Genomic DNA, 23,016 nt, shown 5'->3' with positions numbered 1-23,016 from the left:
CCGTGGCACTAAGTGCCATGTCCGCTCTTTCCCTGAACACCTCCAGGGGTGGTGAGTCCACCACCTCCCAGTCTATTCCAGTGTCTAATCACCCCTTCTGTGAGGAAATTCTTCTTGATGTCCAACCTGAACCTCCCGTGTGCAACTTAAGACAATGATCTCTCGTCCTCAGCCCATCATGGACAGGTGTGGGTGAAGGGGTGTCAACTCACACCCCACACCATCACAGCATCATTAAGGTTGGAAAAGACTTCCAAGACCATCGAGTCCACCCTGTGCCTGATCCCCACCTTGTCCCCCAGCCCAGAGCACTGAGTGACACGTCCAGTCCTTCCTTGGGCACCTCCAGGGACGGTGACTCCACCACCTCCCTGGGCAGCCCCTTCCAGTGTCTGATCACCCTTTCCGTGAAGAAATTCCTCCTGATGTCCAACCCAAACCTGCCCAGACTGTGCCCTCCATCGTGGGCGGGTGAAGGGGGTGTCTGATGACACCCTCAGCCCCACCATCACCGTGGGTGCTGTGAGGGGGAGCCTCGTCCCCTCAGGGCTGCTCCAGTTCAGAGCCGCCCGCAAGATCTTGTCTTGCAGATTAAAAAATATCTACCATAATATTTCCAGTTATTTTCTGAGTGTTTTTAAAGCAAGTGCAATACAAAACTTTTTGTGCGCTCATAGAACTGCCAGAACTGAAGGGAAAGCCCATTGAACCTCGTTATTCTCACATAACCAGATGTTCTCTAGAAGTTCCTATCAGGAATTCATGCATTTTGCATGGACTTTTTTGGGTGATTTACCAGGGATCCTGCTGCTGTACTGGTCAGGTCACTGTAACTGGTTAATTCCCAGCCACATTTTATGCCCAAATTTACAAATCGTGCTGTTCCAGCTCTCTGGGGAATTACACAGTGGTTTGTGCAGTGAGGGGCCAGGAAGGAGGGACACAAGCTGAGCAAATGGAGGTGGAGCTGAAAAAACATCATGAGAAGTCTACAGGATACCCAAAGAATATTTTCCATTCACTTGAAGCACAGTCTTTTCCTTCAGGATTTCTTATCATGTTGCAGTAAAACTTTCATTACTCAAATTAAGAGCTATGAATGGATATTAAACAGGATTTTTTTTGGTTGCCAGTGGGTTGGAAAACAGCTATTGTTTTGCACTGGTTCTCAAATTATTTTACAAATATTAAAGAGCTAAGATAACATGTGAAGAATGGAGTGGGCTACCTGGATACGGACATCCCAGCTCCAAGGGGGGTGGGAGAAGAAAGTTAAATAGTTTTATGAAGGCTGAATAAGGAAGAGAGAGGGGCCAAGCAGCTCAGATAGTGCAGAAAAACACCCAGGGAAGCAGTAGCATTGGCACCTGGGAATTTTGGGTCGTTTGGTATTACTTACATTTGCAAAAACCAACAAATACAGCACCAGGTATAACCCAGAGCCAGCTGATGCTAATAGGCCTTTCCCTTTCTTTTTTCCAGAGGAATGCTACAACTTAGCTATCCTAGCCCCTGGCTAACAAAAATCACAGGCAGGAACTGCTTTTAAAGACAGGCAGTCTTTAAAATAGATATTTGAAAGATATTATGATATTATTTATTTATATGAGAAATTATATATTTATTTATCTGATAATATTATTTATTTTATCTTTAGAGTATAAATTTTAAAGATATTATGTATGCAGCTGGCAGACGCCTTTCTACTCCAGGATGGAGGGAGAGCAGCAGCACCTGCAGCTGATGAATTTGGGGAAGCCAAGCACAGTGTGCACACCCCTCCCGGGGTTCCATGCTGTTTCTGGGACACTTGCAAAGGCTCCTCCTTCTCCATCACTGCCAGAAGGAAATTGTCTAAATCACACAGAAAAAAATGTTATTTCTCTGAGCCAGAAAAATGGGTGACATAAATTTTCCTTTTCACAGTGAAATAGGTGTAAAAAAGCAACTAGAGTGGGATGGGTAAAAGAACACCAGGACTGCACACTGGGGCATGACAGTCTGGAGGATGTGGATCCACATCCCGAGGATCCCCTGTGCCCAGACTGGCCCTGGATCCTGGCAGCTCCCTGGCCTTGGGAGAGCTGCACTAATTGGTTCTCCCCGCAGGGCCTCAGGCAGGAGGAACGGCAAGTGCTGCACACAGAAAATAAAGCCGGTTCCCACCCCTCTCCGGCTGACAGCATGCTGGGAAGGCGCTGCCTTCAAATGCCACGGCTCTGCCCCGCTGAAATTAGAAATTCCCAGCTTCCCAGTGGCAGGGAAGGCGGCTGTGCATGTGCTTTTCCACCCCAAAACACGGCTTTCCTTTGTATCCATAAAAAGCCAACTAATATTCTCCTTCCAATTAAGCTGTGATATGAACTGCACTTTGAAAGTTCTTAATCCATTCTCCGGTTCATTAACTCGGAAAATTTCATCCCCATGGTTAGCCCTATCAGAGAGGATGGAATGCCTGGCACCAATTAGTTCTAATAACGAGCTAAATTGTGCACAGATTTCGGAGTCTGTCATTAGTATGAGAAAATGGGACAGCTCCTCTCAGAACAGAGGATCTTACTGGACGTTCCTTTAATTTGTCTTTGGCGAACAACTCCTCCTGCAGACAAAGAAACTAATTGATTTGATGAGTTACAGACGCCTGCTGGGTGGCACCTCCCCTGCTGCCGAGCGAGGAGCTGCAGCCAAAAAATAGTGTCAACATTACTCTGAGATGTTGCTTTCCTGCTTGCTCATGTTCCCGTTCCGTTGCTTTAAGGAGTGTCCTGTTTGTGCTGCCAGTTTGCTCGGACACTGATTTTCTTTCAGGGGTTGAACTGGAAATTTGTAAAATAAAGAGGCTGTGGGTGCCTCCCAGGCCAGGAGGCTCCCTTGTCCAGGGAGGGAGAAGCTCTTGGATTTGGGGAAGCTGAGGAGCTGTGAGGACAAACCGGAGCGTTGCTGGGGGCTGTTTCTAGCTCCTCTTTTTCAAGGTCCACTTAAAATATTCTCAAAGGAAACAAAGGTAGATGATAGTCGTTGTGAGATACGCGTCATCCTTCTCTTACAAACACATAAAGGAAAGGGTAAAAGATTAGTGGTCACTTCCGAAGAGATGGACATTAAATAACCAGTGGTTCCTAAACCTACCACAGCCTGTAACACAGTGTCTTCACGTCATTTTACTCAGGACTTTTGGTACTGCCACAGTATAAATACTCACTAAATAACCTGAAGAAGCAAAGGAAGGATTTCACCCTGTCTTCTTCATTGCTCTCCTGAAAAAAAATAAAAGTGTCTGTTGTGCTGTTAGTGCTTGAGCTAAACCAGAAATATCCCTTTGCCACTAAGGAGGAGACATGCCATGAAAACTAAAAGATAACTTATTTCCTCAGAGATGTTTGCATGCTGCCAGCATGCCCTAAAGTCCTGCCTCTTTTCTGCAGCCCAGGACAGCACCAAGCCTTCCCCAGAGTGGAGAGCAGAGGCAGAGGAGGGGGAGAGAGGCGTCTGTGAGGGCAGCACAGCCCTGCTTCCCCAGGGACGTGAGGCAGCAGCAGCGTGACTCCTGACGTGAGCACACGGATCTCATTTCCCGGTGTCATGGGATCACAGGGTGACAGAACGGTTTGGGTGTAAGTCAGAGGGGTGCCTGCTTGAACCCTGGGTTTCCATATCTCTAAGAGAGCTGCCTTGCAGGTGAACCCAGGTGAAAATCCTCATCTCGTGCCACTGAGGTGACCCGGTGTCGGGTTCCTCGGGAGGCATCACCTTTCATGCACCTCCTTTACCTTCGAGCAGTGTAGCAGCCTGGAAACGTGGCAGCTCCTCAGTTGGCAAGCTGTGGATTGTCTGTCACTGCCAGGGAAAATATAAATGATCGCAGGCACTTTAGCATTTCGATTTCCTAGATGCTGGCAAACGCTCCTCAGCGTGAGCTGCTGCATGCAAGTGATGACCTTCAGGAATGCTGGCGTCTCCCAGTGGCGAAGCAGCAGGAGCATGAATCAGCAGAAGGGAGCAGGGGAAAAAAAAAAAGATGGTTAAAAAGGAGCCTGCTGTTTGCAGTAAGTTTTAAAAAATTTCCTCCTGGTCCTCCAGTCAGATTTATTAGCAGCGACCTTGGCACTTGCAGAGCCCCCTGCGCAAAAGCCAGGCCCATGCTTGCAGATTTATTGCACAGTCAGGGCCTTCGCCAGCCCAGTCACCGCATTTCACCCTTGCTGTAATTTAGATTTTAAATCCAAAAGGAAACAAACCCATTCTTCCAGTCTAAGCACAAACAGCCTCCAAGTGAGGCTCTGAGAGACGAGCACAGAGCCCTGGGCTGTGCCCAGGCACCTGTAGGACCAGAGGAAGCAGCATCGCAGGGGAATCCATAGAAGGGACTTCTCAGGAGTCCTGGGTTAGGCTGAGCCATGAGCCACCCACCCAGGGAGCAGGTGAGGGGCAAGGAGAGGCATTTTCTCCAGCCTCTGGTTTGAAGTAGAGCTCCCTACCAGCTGCTTGGCAAGAACCAGACAGCACTGCAGCCCCTTCCTGACAAATGCCACTGCCCGTGGTTGCCATAAGTATTTCAGTCCCCCCAGTGTGTTTTCCACCTCATGCCCGTCAGCTGTGGCCCCTGGGCACCACCTGGGCTACAAAGCCTCTCTGAACCCAGTGTCAATGCAATTCTGTTCAGTAACAGTCACGATTCTCTGCCAGCTGTGAGACCCTGACACGTCCTCAGGACCTGCCTGACCCCGCTGTCAGGTGCTGCCCCTGCCCCACTCGCCCATTCCTGTGATGGGGAGTGGGATTGTGCCTGGCACAAATGCAATGTGGTCCCAATTTCTGCACGGGGTCTGGCTGTCCCCAGCAAGAGCCCTCTCAGCACGGCCAGCAGCGGATGAACCCCCAGTACAGCCCAGACTGGCTGCCGCGATGTCCCTTCTGGGTCCCGGGGACCCCCGGGCCTCACTTGTGTTCTTTGCACATTTATTCCCCGCTTTTTCTCCCCGGCCAGCGGGTGCTCTGCTGCCTTTGCTTGGATTTTCCAGCAGAGGGGGATGCAGCCTCACCGAAACCGTCCTCTTTGCCCAAAGCCTTCGAAGATGCCTTCACCTTCATCCTCGCCCAGGACCTCCCCTGACCTGGCAGTGCCCGCAGCCACAGCCCAGCCCAGCCCTCCCCGGGCACACGGGCACCGCGGGGTCCAGCAAATCTCGCTTTGAATTGCACAGAATAAATCCAAAGCAGGGGATTTGATCAGTGGCGAGCTGTTCACGAGACATGAACGAACACAAAGAGCAACACCATGTCCCACGTCAGCCCCAGCCTGCCCCGTGGGACCATCTTTGGGGCTTTGTCCCCAGTGTTGTCACAGACAAGGGGGGAGAGAACCCTGAGAACTGGGTGGTCCTTTGAAACGAGGGAGAGAGAGAGGACTGCAGACCAGGTGCTGTGAAGCACAGGGAGGTGAGAGTTTTCGCTCAGGTATCACTGATGCCCACGCTCCTGCCTTGTGGGGAGGGAGCATCCAACTTGCTCCAGGTGTGAGGGGCAAGTCCCAGGTGATGCTTTTGCCTTTAGTGGGGGAAGAAGTAACACATCTACAGGTACAAACAGCCTCCCATGAACCCAGTCAGTTGAGCTGCACTGATTTACCAGCCAAATACTCGATTTGTTGCCTCAGCACTTGGTAAGAGTCCTGAACCGAGCAGGGGGAACTTCATGTATGTCGATGCTGAAACCACTTCTTGCTCAGGGAGCAGAAGGGAGCACCCAGCCCACTCTGCAGTCTCTCTTGCATTGGATTTTGGGTGCTCTGGTGTCTGTACTGTCCTTTGTCATCTCCTCTGGAAGTCATGTTCCATTTCACAGAGCAGGGCTGTCTCAGGGAGCTGGGCACCTCGCACGCTGTCATGTCAGAGAGCTGCACTTCAAGGCTATTTCCTATCAAAAGCTCCTTCTTCCAGCCACCCAGTTATTTTCTCCTTGGCTAAATCATCTGAAAATAGTCTGCAGCCATCCTAGTTCTTCCTGCTTTGTATGCATGAGCAGGAAAGAGAATTTAGGATTTTGCTGTAATGCCATACACAAAAGCCTGCTGGAGTGCATCACTTTGATTAGCTCTTATTCTACAACCAAGAAAACAGAAAAGAATAAAAATAAGGGAGAGCCCAGCATGTGGCTGCTGTGTCTTGCTGCTTCAAGGCTGCTCGGAAAATCTGCCTGGTTGCTCAGGGCCCTCATCAGTGGCATATTTGTGCATATTCCAATAATTGGTCGTTTTTTCTCCTCTTAATAATGAGAGAAAGAAGGGCAGGAGCACTGTAATGATTTGCTCACTAGCGCATCCCAAAACTTTGGCTCTGGCAATAAACCAGCCCCATGCCTGACCCCGAGGCCTCCCCTTTGCTCGGTCACTTACTGCGGGCAGGTGACCCCTCTGACACCTCAGCACTCCACAGAGGGCACAGCAAAGCTTCCCAACTGCAAACAAGGCATCCCAGCTCGTGGAAGTCCGGGATGGAAAAATTTCATTTAGATCTGGGAATTAAATTAGCAAAAGGGATGAAAAAGAAGAAAAATACCTCACATTCAAGCACACATCTTTGGCAGAATTCGTGGCTGGAAAAAAGTGTTGGGCTGTGAATTTTGCAGACAGCTCTGATGTGTGATGGAATGGACCGAACTCCTTGTTCTAAACTGCCTGAACTTTGAGGATTTGATGCAGATCCAGATTTTAAATTTCCATTGGGGCCTTTCTCATTAAAACCAGAAGCAGAAGGATCTCGTTTCCCTGCAGAGGGTGTACCAGATATTAACCTGTCCCTTCTTCCTCTGTGCACTGGCCCCCTCCTCTTTATCCTCTCAGTTTTTGTGAGTCTTTGTCACAAGGCACTGACAAACCAAGTGGTCCTGGTTCTCCTCAGACACAGAGCACTGCAGTTCTGAAAAACTGGGCTACAGAATTCAGTGCAAGTCTCTGCATATGGATTTTTTTAAATAAACCTAATCCAAATAAAGCTCATCCGAAGCTGTGGGCATTCAAATCATGTCTAAAAACACAAGAACAGAGCAGAGACAGAATGTGACCGATGCTTCCCTGCTTCCCACCCAGCCAGGCGAGCACCAGTCATGAGACTCACACAGCTTAAATCCCACTGTTACACTTTCCCACCAGACAAATCCTACTTTATTAAACCAAAGTGCAAGGGAATTAGCAAAACCGCCTGTTTCCTTCACACTATAGTATATATAAGCAACCTAATCCATACGCCAAAGCTCCCACCGCTCTTAAAACCCCTCAGCTGGGAATTCCCGTCAGCAGCTCGCAGTCTCCCTCCTGTCAGCTCGGGATTACCTTTCCCTAACAGGGCACGGGGAAGGAGAAAAACACGTGGGTACCTGCCAAATTCATCCCTGCGGCTCTGCCTCCACGGTGACCCCCGGCTGAGGGAGAACTGCGGGGATGGGCGCTGGGGCAAGGGGCTGCACACCGGACTAATTAGTGCTCGGCTTTGCTCATTAAAGAGGCTCCTTTGGCTGACCTGACCAAATGCCTCCCGTTGTTTCGGTCTGTCCCACGGCTGCTGGGTCTGCTCAGCGGCCCGGGGAGGAGGGGGATTGATGAGCCGGGGAGGGATCCCCATCCCCTGCCTGCCCTGCCCGTCACCCCGCCTGGCAGGGGCAGCCCAAAACTCCGCCGAGGGAGAAGGGAAGTGCGAGTCAGTGCGAGGCCCCGGTGTTTCATTTACATGAGATAAGCGCCTTCATGTAGCAACTCGAAATCAAGGGTAATTGGCGGGGTTGGGAGGACGGTGTCTTTTGTTACACAAGGCGTAATGGGCCTCTTCGGAGGGAGCAGGAACCAGCCCTCCCGCGAGCGAATATTGCAGCCTGGAATAGTGATGTGCTACATCCTATTTCTCAGGAGGGAGGAAGGAAGGAAGGACACGTGAAAAGAAAATAGCAGTAAATGATCCCACTTCATCATTTTTTTTCCTGTAACCCTTCTGGCCTTACAAACAGGAACTTCATTTTAAACTAAAAATAAAGCATGATGCCTCCGTCGCAGTTGCGGTGGGTGTTCCCGAGGGCGCCGCTGGGCTCAGCCCGTTCCATATGCAGCCTGGGCAAGGCACGGTAGGAAAGTGCCTCCCTTTGCATTTGCTATATTTACATATCATCAGCTATCAGGAGAACAGGATGTCCCAGGGGATCTGAAATAGGATATACCACACTGCAGCTCCTGGTCAGTTCAGCCACGGGCCAGGCCCGTATGACTGATCGGGGTCGCCTGTCAGCCCGTGGCTCCGGGACTGCCGGCGGTGCCCAGCAGGTGTTATCCATCCCCATTCCCGGCTGGCACACGGGCAGAGCGGCTGCGGCATCCCCAGCCTTCCTCCAGACACGTGTGGCTGAGGCAGAGCAGAGCTGGGGAGGGGTGGAAAGCTCTTATTTCTCTTTCTGCCACACCTTTTTTTTTTTTTTTTGCGAGGGCAGGGGAGATTTGTTCTCAAAATTCTCTTCAACAAAATCAGGTCTGTATTCTCCTCTACATGTAGTTTTTCACAGTAAACCACCAGCAGCCATCAGGAGCCTTTCAGTCCAGGGTGATGGAGCACAGCAAGGCATTTCCCAGGCAGGAATGCCAGGGCAGGAGCGGAACCCCAGCACGGCTTCTCACAGGCCCTTGGAGGGTCTCACAGGGGTGCAATGAGCAGAGCTGGAGAGGGTGGGTGGGCAGATGAGGGGTGGATACCCCATTCTCTGCTGGAGGGGTGACACCTGGGACTGCAGCCCCTGCAAGGCACGAACTGTCCTGTCGGAAGCACGCTGGGTGCCCTCCCTACCTCACCACCTTGGATTTAAATGCCTTTCTCACACGCTGGGCGTAGCTGCCAAGTATTGTGCCTTCAGTACATCACTCCACCTTGATTTCAAACCACTTCAGCTTGTGTTTGGGAGTGGTTTCCAAGCATTCAGCTCACCCATATCTTATCCACACTGGTTTCCTTTATGAGCTGCACCCACCACAGGTCCAGAGCTTTAAATGCAAACCCAAACAAATATGTGGTAGCGCTTCCCATTCCCACTGGACTGGCCTGGAGTGGGAGTGCAATGAGTCAGGAGTACCATAAAGGAAAGTGAAATAGATCCACCCTGAGCAGATGATAGGATCAGGACAGATTAGTAGCCTTGGATCAGATTCAAGGGTCAGCATAAATCTTTAATCTTTGCAAAGTCCTCGAGCCTCCCTCCCCTCACTGTCTCACATGCACACACACCAGGCATGACTAAACAGCTCTCTGCGGGGATGGCAGACGCTTCAGAAACTCCCGGCTGGTTTTGGTTTGCAAAATAAAACAATAAAGCTGCTCTCTGCTCTGTGAACGTGAGAACTTCCCTATGCAGGCAGGTCACCACTGGATGCTGTGGGTGCTGCCCTGTCACACCATGGCCACGGGGGCTGTGCCGACAGGGCCCCTCCAGCCTGCCCTGATCCCACAGTCAGGCTGCAACACACTCAGTGCTTAATGCATCAGGGAGAGCCAAGTGCAATCCCCACGCTGGGCCTGATTAGGTCCCGACTACACGATCTGCCAGGACGTCATTACTTATTATTCCTCTATATTTGCTCCCCACTGACGCTGTGCTCAGTGGCCATAATCTGGATAGTTCCCAGGCTTCACGTGGAGCTGCGAGTGGTTCACTCAGGGAAATGCCAGGCTGCCCTGGGGAGCTGTCCCATGGGGATGCTCTGTGGGCAGTGGAGGGGCTGGAGGAGTGGTGGGTATCAGCTTTGCACCCAACCGATGCACTAAGGGAAAAGAAAGGAAAAAAAAAATATAGCAAAAAGCCCTGGCCTAGTTTTTGTTAGTTTTTGTTTCGCTGTGCTGGGCTCAGGCTCGAAGGATGTGGTTTGGTGGTCAGCGCATAAGACAGCAAATGAAAAAAAAAATCCTTTGATTAAATCCAGATCAGGTCTGTGCAAGCTCCTCCTACGGCCATCGGGAAATCACACGAGGGAAAACCCTGCCCACGGTCGCTGCCTGTGGCTGGGCACCGTGGGATGTGACCCAGGTTCCATGGACGCCCTGTCCTGCTCCATGGGGGACTTTGTCCCACAGAGCGAGGCGTCCCATCCTGGCACCAGGAGCACTCATTCCCCACGGGGACTCCAGGACATCTATCTCACCATGCATTAGGCTCCGTCTCAAGCTTTCTTGATAGATTTATAACAATTCAAGTCACTCTCACCACTGCTCTGTGCACAAAGGGCCAGGCGAGTTCTGTATAAGTGAATATTTATATATTCCCATAAACATTTTTAATGGGAAATTGCCTAATATGCCTTATTAGAGGGAAAGCACGAGCAGCTGGCCGGGGGTGCCTGGCAGAGCTGCTGATGGTGAATGTGCTGTTGCTGCTGCACCTCGCAGCTCTAATTGTTTCAGGAATCCTTTGACTCATGTTCTGAGCAGCTCCAGGATCTGCACGAAGATCTGTTTTGTCAGTCTCCTTAAAAAACACCTTTGCCTCGCTCCTGGGTTCAAAAAGCTCGTGCTGCAAATGCCTCCTGACCTCAAGTGCCCAAGGTGCTTGCCCGAGTCCGGCTGCAGCTGGAAAACCCCTGTGCAGTCCTGCCTCACCCGCACACGGCAGCTGGGCCCGGCTCTGCCACAGCAGGTGCCCAGGCCCTGGGGACAAGGACCTGCCATCAGCCACCCCTCACCCTGGGCAAGGTCCTGCCAGGGCCTGGCCAGCCCCACACCTGCCTGTTCTGTCCTCCCATCCGAGCTCTGTTTGCTTTCCCAGGGCTGCACAGACAGTGAGCCCCTGACAGGCTCTGCAGCACAGGGAAGCTGTCCCTGCGCTCATGAGCTCCACTGAGGAGTTGGGGCACGGACCACGCAGGTCCTCGGCTCCCCCTGGGAAGCGGGGATGTCACCGAGCACTGCAGTGCCAGCCTGCTCTGTTACTATGGGGACGAGCACCGCAGGGACAGCGGGAATAAATGTACAAAAATCCCCGGCAGCTTCGCTCCCAGGGTGGCAGTGGGGATCACCAGGGTGCCATGACCTGCCCTCCCTCCCCTCCCCTTGCCCTGCTCCGTGGCCTCCCACTCCTTGCAACACCGGGCTCCTTCCTATCTGGTCCCGATCAGCGAGGCTGACAGCTCAGAGCTGACACACAGCTGTGGTTACGCTGGCCCGGAAACGCCTCACGGCCCAGGCGTTGTGCCCGCTGCCCTGCCCACGGGATGGGCACCCGGCTGCCCCGGGAGCATCCCTCGGGAGCACCAGGGGCCTCGTGCCGGGGCACAGCTCAGAGGCAGCACAGGGTCTGTGCTCCCCACCAGCTCAGGCTTTGCCGTGGCCGTGTCAGCACGGGATGCAAGGCACCCACGGGAGCAGAGCCAGTCAGGCGTCTCACACTCACTCCTTATTCACTGGGCTACGTGAGCCACCGGCAGAATTCCCCTGACCTTTGGACACTCATTTAAACCATGGAAAGGGTGACAGGCGGGCAGGGCAAACAGGCAACGGCCCAGCGAGATGGCAGCGGGTGCTGCTGTTGGAGCCTCCACCCCAGGCTGGTCCCCGAGCTGGGGGTGTCCATCACCCCAGACCCTTCCAGCACCCGGGGTACTCACGTGACAGCTCGTGAGACAGCTGTGTGCTGGTGGTGCCATACCTGCTCCTCCTGGAGAAAGCCACTGCTCCCATGGGAATGGGCCTGCGGAGGGCTCAGGACCAGCTGTGCTGCCCGGAGGAGCCGCTGCTCGTCGAGGCTGGTGACAGCTTTCCCGAGGGCATCGTCTAAGAAAGTGGCTCTTGGGAGGCCTGGTGATTCAAGGGGAAAGCTCTGCAACACTCATTCTGGGAAGTTTCCATTTGAATTGCTGCAAAGAGCAGTTTTTCCATGATAAACAGATTGCTTCAGTTCCCCAGCAGCACTGGGGGGGTCACCACCGCCCCCTCCCTCCAAGGCCCTTCCTGCACGGGGCCCTGAGTCATCCTCCAGCCCAAGGCTGTGGGGCTGGGGCAGCAGGGCCCGGCGGGGTGGGCGATGCCCTGTGCTCCCAGCAGCCTCCCACGCCGCAGGGGAATTCAGCCCCAGAGCAGCTGGCACCACTTTGAGGTCAAATGTTTGTCTGAAATCAAGAACCAGAGAAAACCCCTCCCCAGCCACCTCCTGACCAGCGTGTGCAGAGCCAGGGCCCCTCTGAGGATCCTGGGCTGGGATTGGGCTTCTTCATTCCCAAATGGGACTCTGACACTGGTGGGTCAAACACTTTGTGCACGCAATGCTTGTGGGAACCCTGCCTCCTGCCAGCCATGTCCTCATGCCACCAGGTGCTCCAGATCAAGGGGGGCTGCCCAGCACCCCACATTTCACTGCACCCCCAGAGCAGCACCCCAGCCTTGGCCGACCTTTGGGAGCAAACACCACCCATCTCCTCCCTGGGTCGACACCGAAACCAGGTCGGGGGCTTCGTGTCCCTGCCAGCTCCGAGGCAAACATCTAAGCAGCAGAGATCAGCGAGGGAGAGGAATCCCACTCCCTGTGCCTCTCTAATCCTGGAATAATGCATCCCGTGAAGTGCAGGCTGGATCCGGTCCAGCAGTCACGGAAGGCAGTGACAGACCTCCCACTGCTTTCAATGGGAGCAGAGCGAGCTGGGGTTTAATCAGCGTGGTACCAGCAGCAATAGCTCGTCAGCCCCAGCGCTCCTGAATACATTAGAACGTGTTGCTTATGCCCATAGGTCACATTTCATCTCAAATCACACCAATTTCACAACACACGCACTAATTCCATGTGATAATCATCAGCAACCGCTTCCATTGGGGACAAAGCATTGCCCTGCTGTGCCCCGATCGATGGCTGGAGTCAAAGCCTGCCAGCAGGTCCCATGGCAGTGGGAGGAGGGCGCTGGGAAAGGCCCCCAACATGGCCATAACCTTGTTAATGATTCGGCATCCAGAATAGAAATAAGAGTTAAATCTTCCCTAAGCTGCTCAGCCCCACACTGGTGTTGGATACATCCTCAGGCAGCAGCACAAACACGAGCTCCGTGCACACCCCGTGACAGGGATAAGCAATATTTCAGCCCTAATAGTTTGCATATTCATCAGGACTTTCAAGGCAGAATAGATCTCGGCCTTTCCTTCAGCTGCCACTGCACGGAGGTGACCGGGGGGCAGCACCAGAGGAGGGAATGCCACTGTACTTCCAGCAGCACCAGGGGCTGAAGGAAGGATAGAGCTGTACAGCAGAGAAAAGCTAATTATTCCTCTCGTGTGACAGCTCAGGCAATCACAGACTGCAGCCACCATTCCTCGGCCGGAGCTGTTGTTAAGGAAACAATAAACTGGGATCCCATCCTGGGTACTGGAACGATGAGCAGAGGTCAGGAGAGCAGGTAAAATGGACCTCTGGGGCCAAGCCCAAGGCTCAGCGGCCAACACAGCTCTGCCTCCTCAGCATTTTTGCCCTCACAGATGGACGTGGGCAGTGCTGAGATGGCCGAGGGTCCAGAACCCCCAGCAAACACCCACCTGCCTCAGCCAGACCCGGCCTGGGGCCAGGACAAACCCCATCCAGGTCCCACCATCCCATGGGCAGCAGCACACACCAGAGGAGATGGGGATCTGCCTTTTATATCCAGGCATTCCCTCAGCTGTGTGGTGTTACCCAGCCTGCCCCCTTCGCAGTTTTTAACTTGACACATGTGGTGAAAAACCCTTCCCTGGCAGAGCTTTCCCGTTTGGCCATTTCCAAAGGCACTGGGTGTGATGGCAATAACTGACTCCATGGTGTGATGTGCCCGGGGCAAAAACACACCTGGGGGAAAGAGAAACGTCTAAGAAATAAATTATTCCAAAATAGGTAGAAATGTCAGCCTTCATTTCCAACCCCAGCACAGCACATGGTGCCCTGGGAGCGTGGGCATGAGAGCTCCATTGTTCCCAGTATTCCCAGTGGTGCAGAGGTGCTGCTTGCCCAGGGCCAGTAACGGAGCATTCAGTGAAGGGGCCAATTAGCAGCTCTCACCTGGCACCGAGAGGCACTTGGGTAGTTCTGGAGTGCCGAGAGCTGCCAGGAGAAGGGCAGCGGGAAAGGTCTGGAACGCAGGGGAGCTGTGAGAGCCACGTCTCCTGGCTCGGGCAGCACGCCGGGAGTCAGGGTTACAGAACATGGACACCCCGTGTCACATACCGGGGTCAGTGTCACCGGCCCCGCAGGGTACGGTTACACCAGCCCAGCCCCGCAGGGGAACTGTGCCTGCAGCCCTGGGCAGATCATCCCACCCCTGCCCGGGCATTCCCAACCCTCCCCTTCCATCCCGAGCATCGCACCCGATGTCTAAAGGAAAAAAAAAAAAAAAGACTTGCTCAAGACCTGCTGCTTTTTCCACGGTGAAGCAGAAACAGCAATTATCTGGTTCAGTCTGGTGCTGCTGGCCTGGAACATGCCATGACAACGTGTTTCTCGTTTCAAAGCCTCTTTTGTACTAGGACACAGTTCAAGGGATCTTGCAATGCCTGCATTTGTAAACACGCCGCACTTGCAGCTACACGCTCTGCAGATGAAAGCCAAGGCGGAGCACCAGAGCCCTCTCCCCGTGTCACGGCCGGGCACCGGGAGCTCCCCCTGCTCCCCCGCCGCAGGAGGACGTGCTGAATCAGGGCCTCGGCAGCCCCGGGGCTGGGCAACCATGCGTGGTCCTCAAAAGTCATGGCACGTTCAGAAAAATGGAGTCCTGGAAAAGGGGAGGGGGGGGGGGAAAAAATCACAGCAAAAAAATGTGCGTCACTGCAGATTATTTTAGGCCTTGGTCCATGCATAATGCAAATAAGCAGCTCCCGGGGTACATGCCTGTAAAAACCATCCAGTCCCACAGCACTCGGTTATAGGAGCTTTCCAAACAGGTGGTGAAAAGCTAAAATTATGTGTCTGTGTGTCCTCAGCGGGGTTAGGAAAGGCCCTGGCTCCCGGGAAGGCTCTTCCCCTGCCTCCACAGGGCTGGTATGAAACGGGACCGAGACATTAAAAAATTCAGGAGCGTTTCTTTCCTTTTGAGGCAATCCTGGGCTCCCTCTCACCAAACCACGCTCAGCACCCCCACAGCACCCTTTGATCTGCCTGAACCCGCTGCCCCCTCGCGCCCGCCCTTCACACACCCCTGACTTCATATTTTTGCTTTTTCTAAAAAATCGTTGTATCCTCCTCGCCTGACTTCAAGGAGTCGCTCGGGAAGCCCTATTTATGGGTTGAAATGCTGCTGAAAGAGTTATTGCCGTGTTATTCAGCTGTTGTGCCAAGCCTGCATGGGGATCGGGTTTCTGCTGAAAGGGTGCCAGGCACGTCTTTTTCCAGGAACCAGCAGCCGTATTTAGCCTCCGGCTGCACATGAAAGACTGCAGTCGGAAACGTGACATTGTGTCAACATTTGAGGCAGGTCAGAGCTGGGTGAGACCATGAAAACAAGTCCGGGGAACTCTTGCACACCCCGCCGGGGCTGCCCGGCGCTGGCGCCGTGCCGGGGGTCGCCCCTCCATCGCCCTCCTCCCTGGATGCCCCCTTGGCTCCGGGATGCGGCTCCGGGATGCAGCGCCCGGCTCTGCCCGCGGCGGGTGCGCGGGGCAGGGGCTGCTCGGGGTCCCCGCCCGGTGCCACCGCAGGGGCAGCCCCTGCCCCACGGCGTGGCCGGTGCCTGCTCTGCCCCACGGAACTCACCTGTCCCGCTGGCACCCCGCCAGGGCAGCAGAGAAAATCCCGGGCCCGTGATTATCCTTTGCTTCCTGGATAAATGTTCTCTCTTCCACTCTTTTTTTTACAATTCTCCCCCCCCACCTGTAACTGAGGATCTGGAGTTGCTGGGAGTCCTCCCACCACGGGACAAAGTGGGTCAGGAGATGGAGACCGAAGGGGAGCGAGAGCTGTGGAAAGGAGCCAGAAATGCAGCGGGTCCTGAGGCTGGAGGTGCCCTGTGCTGAGCACCAAAGGCCGTCCCCAAAGGGGGTTACTACAGTTGCCTGCAGTGAGATCAATATTTAGGCCTAATTAAAACAAACACAACATGAACGCCAGGAAGTGTGAAGGCCCCAAACACATTAAGCAGCCCTGCACTTTTTTCTAGTATTACTTAAGCTAACATTTCTTTGAGCCAATTCTAACCACAGTCTAACAGCAGCCCCTGGCCGCCTGCCTCTCTCTGCAGGGTCCCAGAGATGCTGCAGCCCAGGACTGAGCAAAGCTGGACCAGTTGGGCCCTTAAACACTCCCCACGTTTTGTGCTTCATCTGTGAAAATCCAAAATCCCCCCCCGAAGTGCCTGTGCCCCATCCCCACAGAGGCAGCACCGCCAGGAAACCGAGTCCTCCCACCCATCCCTTCCCTTCTCCCATCTTGTGCCTTCAGGAGAGGTTTGGGATCAACAACATCTTGTGCAGAGGCCAGAGGTGGACCATACCCCCAGCTCTTGCAGCAGCAGTGAGTGAAGGCACGGGGCTGCTCCACCACCTGAGCACCGGCTGAGAGTCCCAAACCAGGGACACCCGGGACACGTGGAGGTAGCAGGGATTGCTCCCAGCCAAGGCAGGACCTGGCCCTTGCACCCCTCAGCCTCAAGGGGCTGGTGGGCACCGTCCTGGCAGTCCTGTGGCAGCTCTGACACAGGCTGAGGGCACTGGTCAAGCAAAACCAGTTTGCAACAAGCCCATTTTCCACCAGGCACCAGGCAAAGCCTGTGGAGACGCCGCATCCTCCCCGGCCAGGGGCTGCCTCCTCCCCATGGAGCTCAGGGCTCAGGAGCCAAATGCCAGACACAGGGAGCACAACGTGACATCAGGAGAGAGCAGGAAAGCCAGCCAGGCTCTCCTGGCATCTCCTGCGGGTTGGGAGCGAAAAAAATCCCTGGAGGTGCCAAGGGAGTTAAAATAAATAAATATCCCTGGTGACAGGGGTAATGGGACCCTGAGCTCCTTCGGGCACCCATGGAGGAGGAGCCGTGGGGGGAGTGAGGAGAGTCCTGCTCCTCCCTGCACCCCGAGATCCTGCTCCCCTCTGCACCCGAGATCCCCACTCCTGCCTGCACCCCAAGATCCTGCTCCCCTCTGCACCCCAAGATCCTGCTCCCCTCTGCACCATCCCATCGCCATCCACTGCTGAACCAGACCACGTGGAATGACCCTGCTCAAACATTTCAAAGCACAGGAGGCAAACCCTTATCTTCCACAGGAAAAGAATTATTTTATTAAGCATTTTTAAACAACTACTTAACATTTACTCAAGATAAAAATATGTACAATATCCCACCTTGAAGGCGACTCCAAAATATAAACACTGTACCTCTCCCGAGAGAAAAACGGAATATTCTTCTCTTCAAAAAAAAAAAAAAAGACAACCCAGAAACAAGAATACATTCATATTTCTCACTTCTTTATGCTCAAGTAGTTATACAAATAATAGACATCTGAAACGTTTTACCTTTTAATATATTTATATAATATATATATATTTATAACAGGATTTTACAAATAAAGGCAACAACTGTTTACCAAAAAAACCAAAAAACCAACAACAAAATAAACGTTAGAACACAATCTGCAATCAAGCATAGTGCATCTCAACAGCTGGTGCAATGGGAGGGCGACAGGAGGATCCAGACAACGGGGTTCTGGTCACCAGTTCTCAAAACCAGTCAGAAAAAAAACCACCAAAGAGCACTGCCTTTTGCAGGGAGGTTTGGGGGTTTTTTCCTTAAAAAAAAGGCTAAATGGGAGATGATGTTCCTCTGCAGAGAAAGCCCCTTGCAGTTTAACAGTGTCACCAGCCAACCCCTCTCTCTCTCTAACACAGGGATGTGAGCCAGGGTTTGCCAAGGAGACTGAGGAATTCGGATGCTCAAACCCCGCCGGGATCGGACTCCTCTGAAAATCCCAGCCTTTTCCTTTTCCAAAGGCACTGACAGGGGCACATTCAGCAGGGATTGTGCTGCCCACTCTGCCTGAACTGCTCCCTCTGGCACCGAGCTCCCCCCTGGCCCGGCCGGGAGCAGCTGGGCCGGGAAAACCTCATGATTCCCGACAGACCCGGTGAGACTGTACAGCAGCAGCGGGAGAGGCCGGAGTCAGGTGCAACAAGCCAAGTGATCCATGGGATATTTCCTCCCCAACCCGGCCCAAAGTAGCAGCTCAAGTTACAGGAAGGGGCGCAGGTTAATTGATTTATTAGATGTACGCCATGGAAAGCTCCAAGCAGCAGCTACCTTTTATTTCTGAAAAACAGATAAATGCATCAGCGAAGGTGTGGAGAGAAACCCGTCTTAGGTCTACCTGACCCTGCATGACCAAGCAGTGACCACTGCCCTGCTCCTCCTGGTGGCATTGCCACCACCACAGTGACCACTGCCCTGCTCCTCCTACACTCCTGGTGGCACTGCCACCACCACCACACCACGCCTGGGGTCACTCAGACACTGGTGACCAGTGGAGCACCCACCAGTCCAGCTGGAGCTGGACAGGGAGCCGTTGCCTTGGGAGCCGTTCAGGGAAGTACCGTGTTTCACGTCCAGGTGTTCTGGATGTGCAGACCCTCAAACCAAGTCTGCCCAATGGAATATTTTTTCACAGCTTTGCAGTACAGTCGCAGCTGACCGAGTCAACTGTTGCTCTGTAGATGTGGAGAGGGAAGAAGGGAAGGGGTAAAGCACAACCCCCTTCTTTTTACTTTTTAATCTTTTGGAAGAAGTTGTGAATCGCGGAGCTGGGCACATCCTTCATCCTTCTCCAAGCTACCTGACAAGTCAGAGAAAAGGGGATTTAGCTTCCTATGTGCAGTGAACCTTATCCCCACACCTCAGTCCAGCCAATATAGAAAAGGGAAACAGTCTCAAACTAAAAAAAAAAAACAAAAAAAAAAACCAGTCACACTGTGCTTAGTCTTTGGTTTCCAAGTTCAAAGGAGGAATCTGCTTCAAAGCTTGCAGCAGAGCCGAGGAGTCGATGGGGGAATGGGCCGGGACAGGAGAAGGGAGTCTCTGGGGCATCAGCAGAGGGGGGGAGATTTTGTCGGGGCTCATGAAGCCCGTGAGTGCCGCGGCAGAGGCCGGGAGGCTGGGGTACAGCACGGGCACCGAGGCCGGGTACCAGCACTTCTCCAGCATGGGCAGGTAGGCGGTGGCGGACGGCGGGATCAGGTAGAAAGGCAGGCACAGGGGAGGCTGGTGAGCGTGGGGGCCCAGGAAGCTGCTGGAAGAGCCCATCATGTCGCTGCCAAAAGGGCCCTCGTCCTCCGGCGACTCCAGCCTGCTCCTTTTGGCCGGCGGGTCCTCAGTCTCTTGCTTAATAGAGCTTATTCTCTCCTGCATGGCGTACTTGAGGTCGGTATCCTTTTTGAAATAGGGCTGCTCGGGTTTGGAGTCACTTTTCTCCAGCTCCCCCCCGTACCCGCTGTCCGTGTCCGTGTCGCTGCCGCTCTGCTCCCCGCTGGAGTGAGCGAATGTCCGCTGGATCACGGGCACGCAGTTCTTCCCGTGGCCCTCGCCCGCCGCGCTCAAGGGCACGGCCTTCTCCTTCAGGTCCACCATTTTGGGGGGGATGTCCCCGGGCTTGCGGGCGGCCCCGCCCTGCAGCACCTCGCTGGCCATGCGGTGCAGGTGGCTGACCAGCTGCGACGACTTCAGCTCCTTGCCGTTCTCGTGCTTCGCCAGGTATTGCAGCATCTCCTTGGCACACATCTGGAAACCCGATCGAAACATTTCCTGGCTGGAATCGAGGTTTCTCGATGACAGGTCACCTAAGGGAACATTAACAGAAAGAAATTAAAAATTAACAACATGCTAAATAGTTCCACTTCCACCTCGGAGGAGGACCGGAGATGATATTGAACCCGGGGTACAGCACAGCCCGAGGGGACTGCGATGGTCAACCCGGACTCTGTGAACAGAAATCCTGGGATTTCTGCAAAAATGGACATTTTCACTGGAACATCCACCTGTCCACTTTTACATAACAACTTTAAGCTCATTTTTCATTCTGTATTTACTGTAAAATCCACCTTCAACAGGTGCTGGAGTACAGAGCACGGGAGTGAGTCAAGCTGTGCCTTCCCCAGGAACCACCCCTGGGAGCGCAGGGTGCACCTCGCCCTGCACCTCCGGGCAGGGAGCTCCGGGAGCTGCTCCAGGAGCTGCTCCACCAGCAGCTCCACCAGCCCCAGGCAGCTCCACCACACTCCCTGTGGCTGCCGGGGCAGGGACGGCTCCCCCAAAAACTCAGTTTTACTTTATCAGATTCACGTGAGTGCCACATGTGAAAACAGGAGGAGGAAGTACATCTAAAGCTGATAAGCTGAAACACCGAGTCCCTTCTGTGTGCAGAGCACAGGCCAGCTCAGTTATCTAGAAACTTAAAAAAGGTGTGTACAAAAAGCAGATTTGTTTTCAGGGAAAAACACCCAAACAAACCCAACTGGGTTATGTAAAGCTCATGAACACAAACGGGAAGATTCGGAGAGCTTTGGAGAGAACCTCACAGCAAACCTGGGCTTTAACTACAACTACTTAAAACCCAATTTGATTGCAAAAAACCCCACAGGGCACTGACCACCGTGAGAAATGCATCTTTTTTTGCAAGAGCTGGTAAGCAAAGCCAGAGAAAATGACAGCGATGAAAGGCCAGAGCTCCTGCCTCCTCCCTTCCCAGGAACGAGGTGTCACAACCGCGTTTTGCAGCCTCCCCAGAGAGAGTCCCTCAGGCACAGGGGCTCACACAGGAACACTCACCTGCCTGCAAACCGTTCTGCAGAGCAATGATCTTCTGCTGCTGCTGCTCCATGAGGTTGGTCAGTGCCTTCACGTGCTTCAAGGTGAGCTCCAGCACCACAGCCTTCTCCAGGTGACCTAAGGTCTGGGAGCACAGGGACAGGTTGGTGCCTGCTGCGGGGTTGGACGTGCAGGCAGCAGCCCCTGGGGCTGCCAGAGCCCTCCCAGGAGCCGAGGGAGGACGGGCACGGTGTGACCCTGAGCAGTGCAGGACTATAACCCACAACATTCCAGGAAATAAGTTAAAAAGCGGGCTCTGGGAAAGGCTCTCACTGAACCCTGTGGGTATTTTCGGACCAGCCGCATAGCTCAGGAGAAGGCTTTCATTTATCCGTTCTGCTGCCCCTGCTGGCACCGTGACCTGAGCCCGGGGGAGCCCTGGGGAGCCCGGCCGGGGGCTCCTCTCGCCCGGCAGCGACAGGGGGTGTCCGGCGGGCAGCTCCCGCAGGGACCCACACTCATAGAGCCACCCGAGGACATCCCTCCCGGGAAACTTTGGGATGCGCTTACAGCCCGTGCGGGTGTGCAGCACCACGGAGCGAAAACACAAACCCACCCCAAATCCGCGGCGAAACGGCAGCAGAGCCCCGTCCATCCCCCGGCCCCGGCGCTCCGCCCGCCGCTCGCACCTACCGTGAGCTTGAGGTGCTCGGGCAGCAGGTCCTTCAGCTGCGCGATGCACTCGTTGATCCTGTCGCGCCTCTTCTTCTCGATCAGCCTGTGCGGCAGCTTGTAGGTCTCCTGCGGGGCCGGGGGCAGCGGGTCAGCGTGGGGAGAGCCCCGCACGGCCCCGCTCCCGCTGCTCCTCCCGCCCCGCGTGTCCCGGGGAGCGGCCGATTCCCATTCCCGCTGCTCCTCCCGCCCCATGTGTCCCGGGGAGCGGCCGAGCCCCCGCCCCGGGAGCGCTGTCACTGCCGCTGCCGGGGCGCGCACTCCCCGATTTACCCCGTTAACCCCCAATTTTACTTTACCACCCCCCCATTTACCCCCGCCCCCCCCCCCCCCCACAACTCACCTTGTTGTCCTCGCTCCTCTTCAGCCCCCTCCGGGGCTTGTACACCTGGTACATGTGCGCGAAGTCCAGCCTGCACGGGCGAAAGCAGAGCAGCGCGTTACCCCCGGCCCGGAGCCGCTCCCCCGGACCCCCCGGACCCCCCAGACCCTCCGCTCACCCCGGCAGGTCCGCGCCGTCCAGGGCGGGCAGTTTGCCCAGGCAGGCGGGCGGGGGCTGCGCGCTGGGGATGCGCTCCATGGCGGGGGCGCGGGCGGTGCGGGGCGCGCTCAGGGGCTGCGGACGATGCCGGCGCCGCTGCTCCTGCTCCTGCTCCTGCTCCTGCTCCTGCTCATGCCGCGCCCGCGCCGCGCGGGCTGAGGAGCGGCGGGGCGGCCGCGGGCCGGGTTAAATGCGGGCGAGTGGGTGGACGGGAGCGACGTGCGGAGCCCTGTGACCGCCGGCACGTCTGGCGGCCCCGGCGCCCCCGCCCCGCCGTCACATGAGCCTCACGTGGCGGCGGCGCGGGGGGAGGCGGGGCCGCCCGGACCGGCCCCCCCCCCCGCCCGCACGTGTGTCCCGGCGCGGCGGCACCGCCGAGCCGTGTCCCGGTGTCCCCGCCGATCCCGCTGTCCCCGCGGCACCGCTGTCCCCGCTGTTCACGGTGTCCCCGCCGCTCCCGCTGTCCCGGCGGCACCGCTCCCGGTGTCCCCACCGTGCGCGCTGAGATCGGGATAAAATAAATCACACACACCCCCCTTCCCCAAAGCGACAGAGGCGCAAACGCGGACCCGGAGAAACCGGCGGCTGCGGAAGTTTGGAAGTGTGGGGAAAAAACAAATAACTGAGAGTCGCTAAAATGTGGCTCTGGGGAAATGTTGGTGCTGCGGGGAAGTTTAGGGCTGGTGGGATCCCATCACTGGAAGTGTTCAGGGCCAGGTTGGACAGAGCTTGGAGCAACGTGCTCTAGTGGAAGGTGTCCCTGCCCGTGGCACAGGGGTGGAATGAGATGGGGTTTAAGGTCCTTTCCAGCCCAAACCATTCTGGGATTCTATGAGGAATTTTCAGGAGGAAATGCTTCCCTGTGAGGGTGGGGAGGCCCTGGCACAGGGTACCCAGAGAAGCTGTGGCTGCCCCTGGATCCCTGGAAGTGTCCAAGGCCAGGTTGGACGGGGCTTGGAGCAACCTGGGCTAGTGGAAGGTGTCCCTGCCCATGGCA

The 23,016-nt window shown here is 54.9% G+C and overlaps 1 protein-coding gene and 1 long non-coding RNA gene across 4 annotated transcripts; both read right to left on the bottom strand.

The window, feature by feature from the left end:
• Positions 1-1,658: 1,658 nt before the first annotated feature.
• LOC113976920 lies at positions 1,659-7,483 on the bottom strand. Of its 2 annotated transcripts, none has more exons than XR_003537215.1 (3): positions 3,771-7,483; positions 3,130-3,257; positions 1,659-1,854 (listed from the first exon to the last, which is right to left on the bottom strand). It is a non-coding gene; the product is annotated as an uncharacterized LOC113976920 (long non-coding RNA). The 2 variants fall into 2 exon arrangements; XR_003537216.1 differs by having other exon boundaries at positions 3,203-3,257.
• Positions 7,484-17,207: 9,724 nt separating this feature from the next.
• BHLHE40 (basic helix-loop-helix family member e40) lies at positions 17,208-22,077 on the bottom strand. Of its 2 annotated transcripts, XR_003537232.1 has the most exons (6): positions 21,979-22,077; positions 21,822-21,891; positions 21,440-21,547; positions 20,768-20,891; positions 18,391-19,779; positions 17,208-18,345 (listed from the first exon to the last, which is right to left on the bottom strand). XR_003537232.1 is itself a non-coding variant. In XM_027702624.1 (5 exons), exons 1-5 carry the CDS (start codon positions 22,056-22,058, stop codon positions 18,920-18,922), a joined length of 1,242 nt encoding a protein of 413 aa, XP_027558425.1. In that variant the 5' UTR covers positions 22,059-22,077; the 3' UTR covers positions 17,208-18,919. The 2 variants fall into 2 exon arrangements, 1 of the variants encoding a protein (XP_027558425.1); XM_027702624.1 differs by having other exon boundaries at positions 17,208-19,779.
• Between the last annotated feature and the right edge of the window lie 939 nt (positions 22,078-23,016).

The sequence above is a fragment of the Neopelma chrysocephalum genome, unplaced genomic scaffold (genome assembly GCF_003984885.1).
Source record: "Neopelma chrysocephalum unplaced genomic scaffold, ASM398488v2 Primary Assembly neopelma1_189, whole genome shotgun sequence".
In the NCBI taxonomy this organism is placed as follows: Eukaryota; Metazoa; Chordata; class Aves; order Passeriformes; family Pipridae; genus Neopelma; species Neopelma chrysocephalum.
Note: the sequence above shows the minus strand (reverse complement) of the source record. Positions and strands in the feature narration are given on the sequence as shown.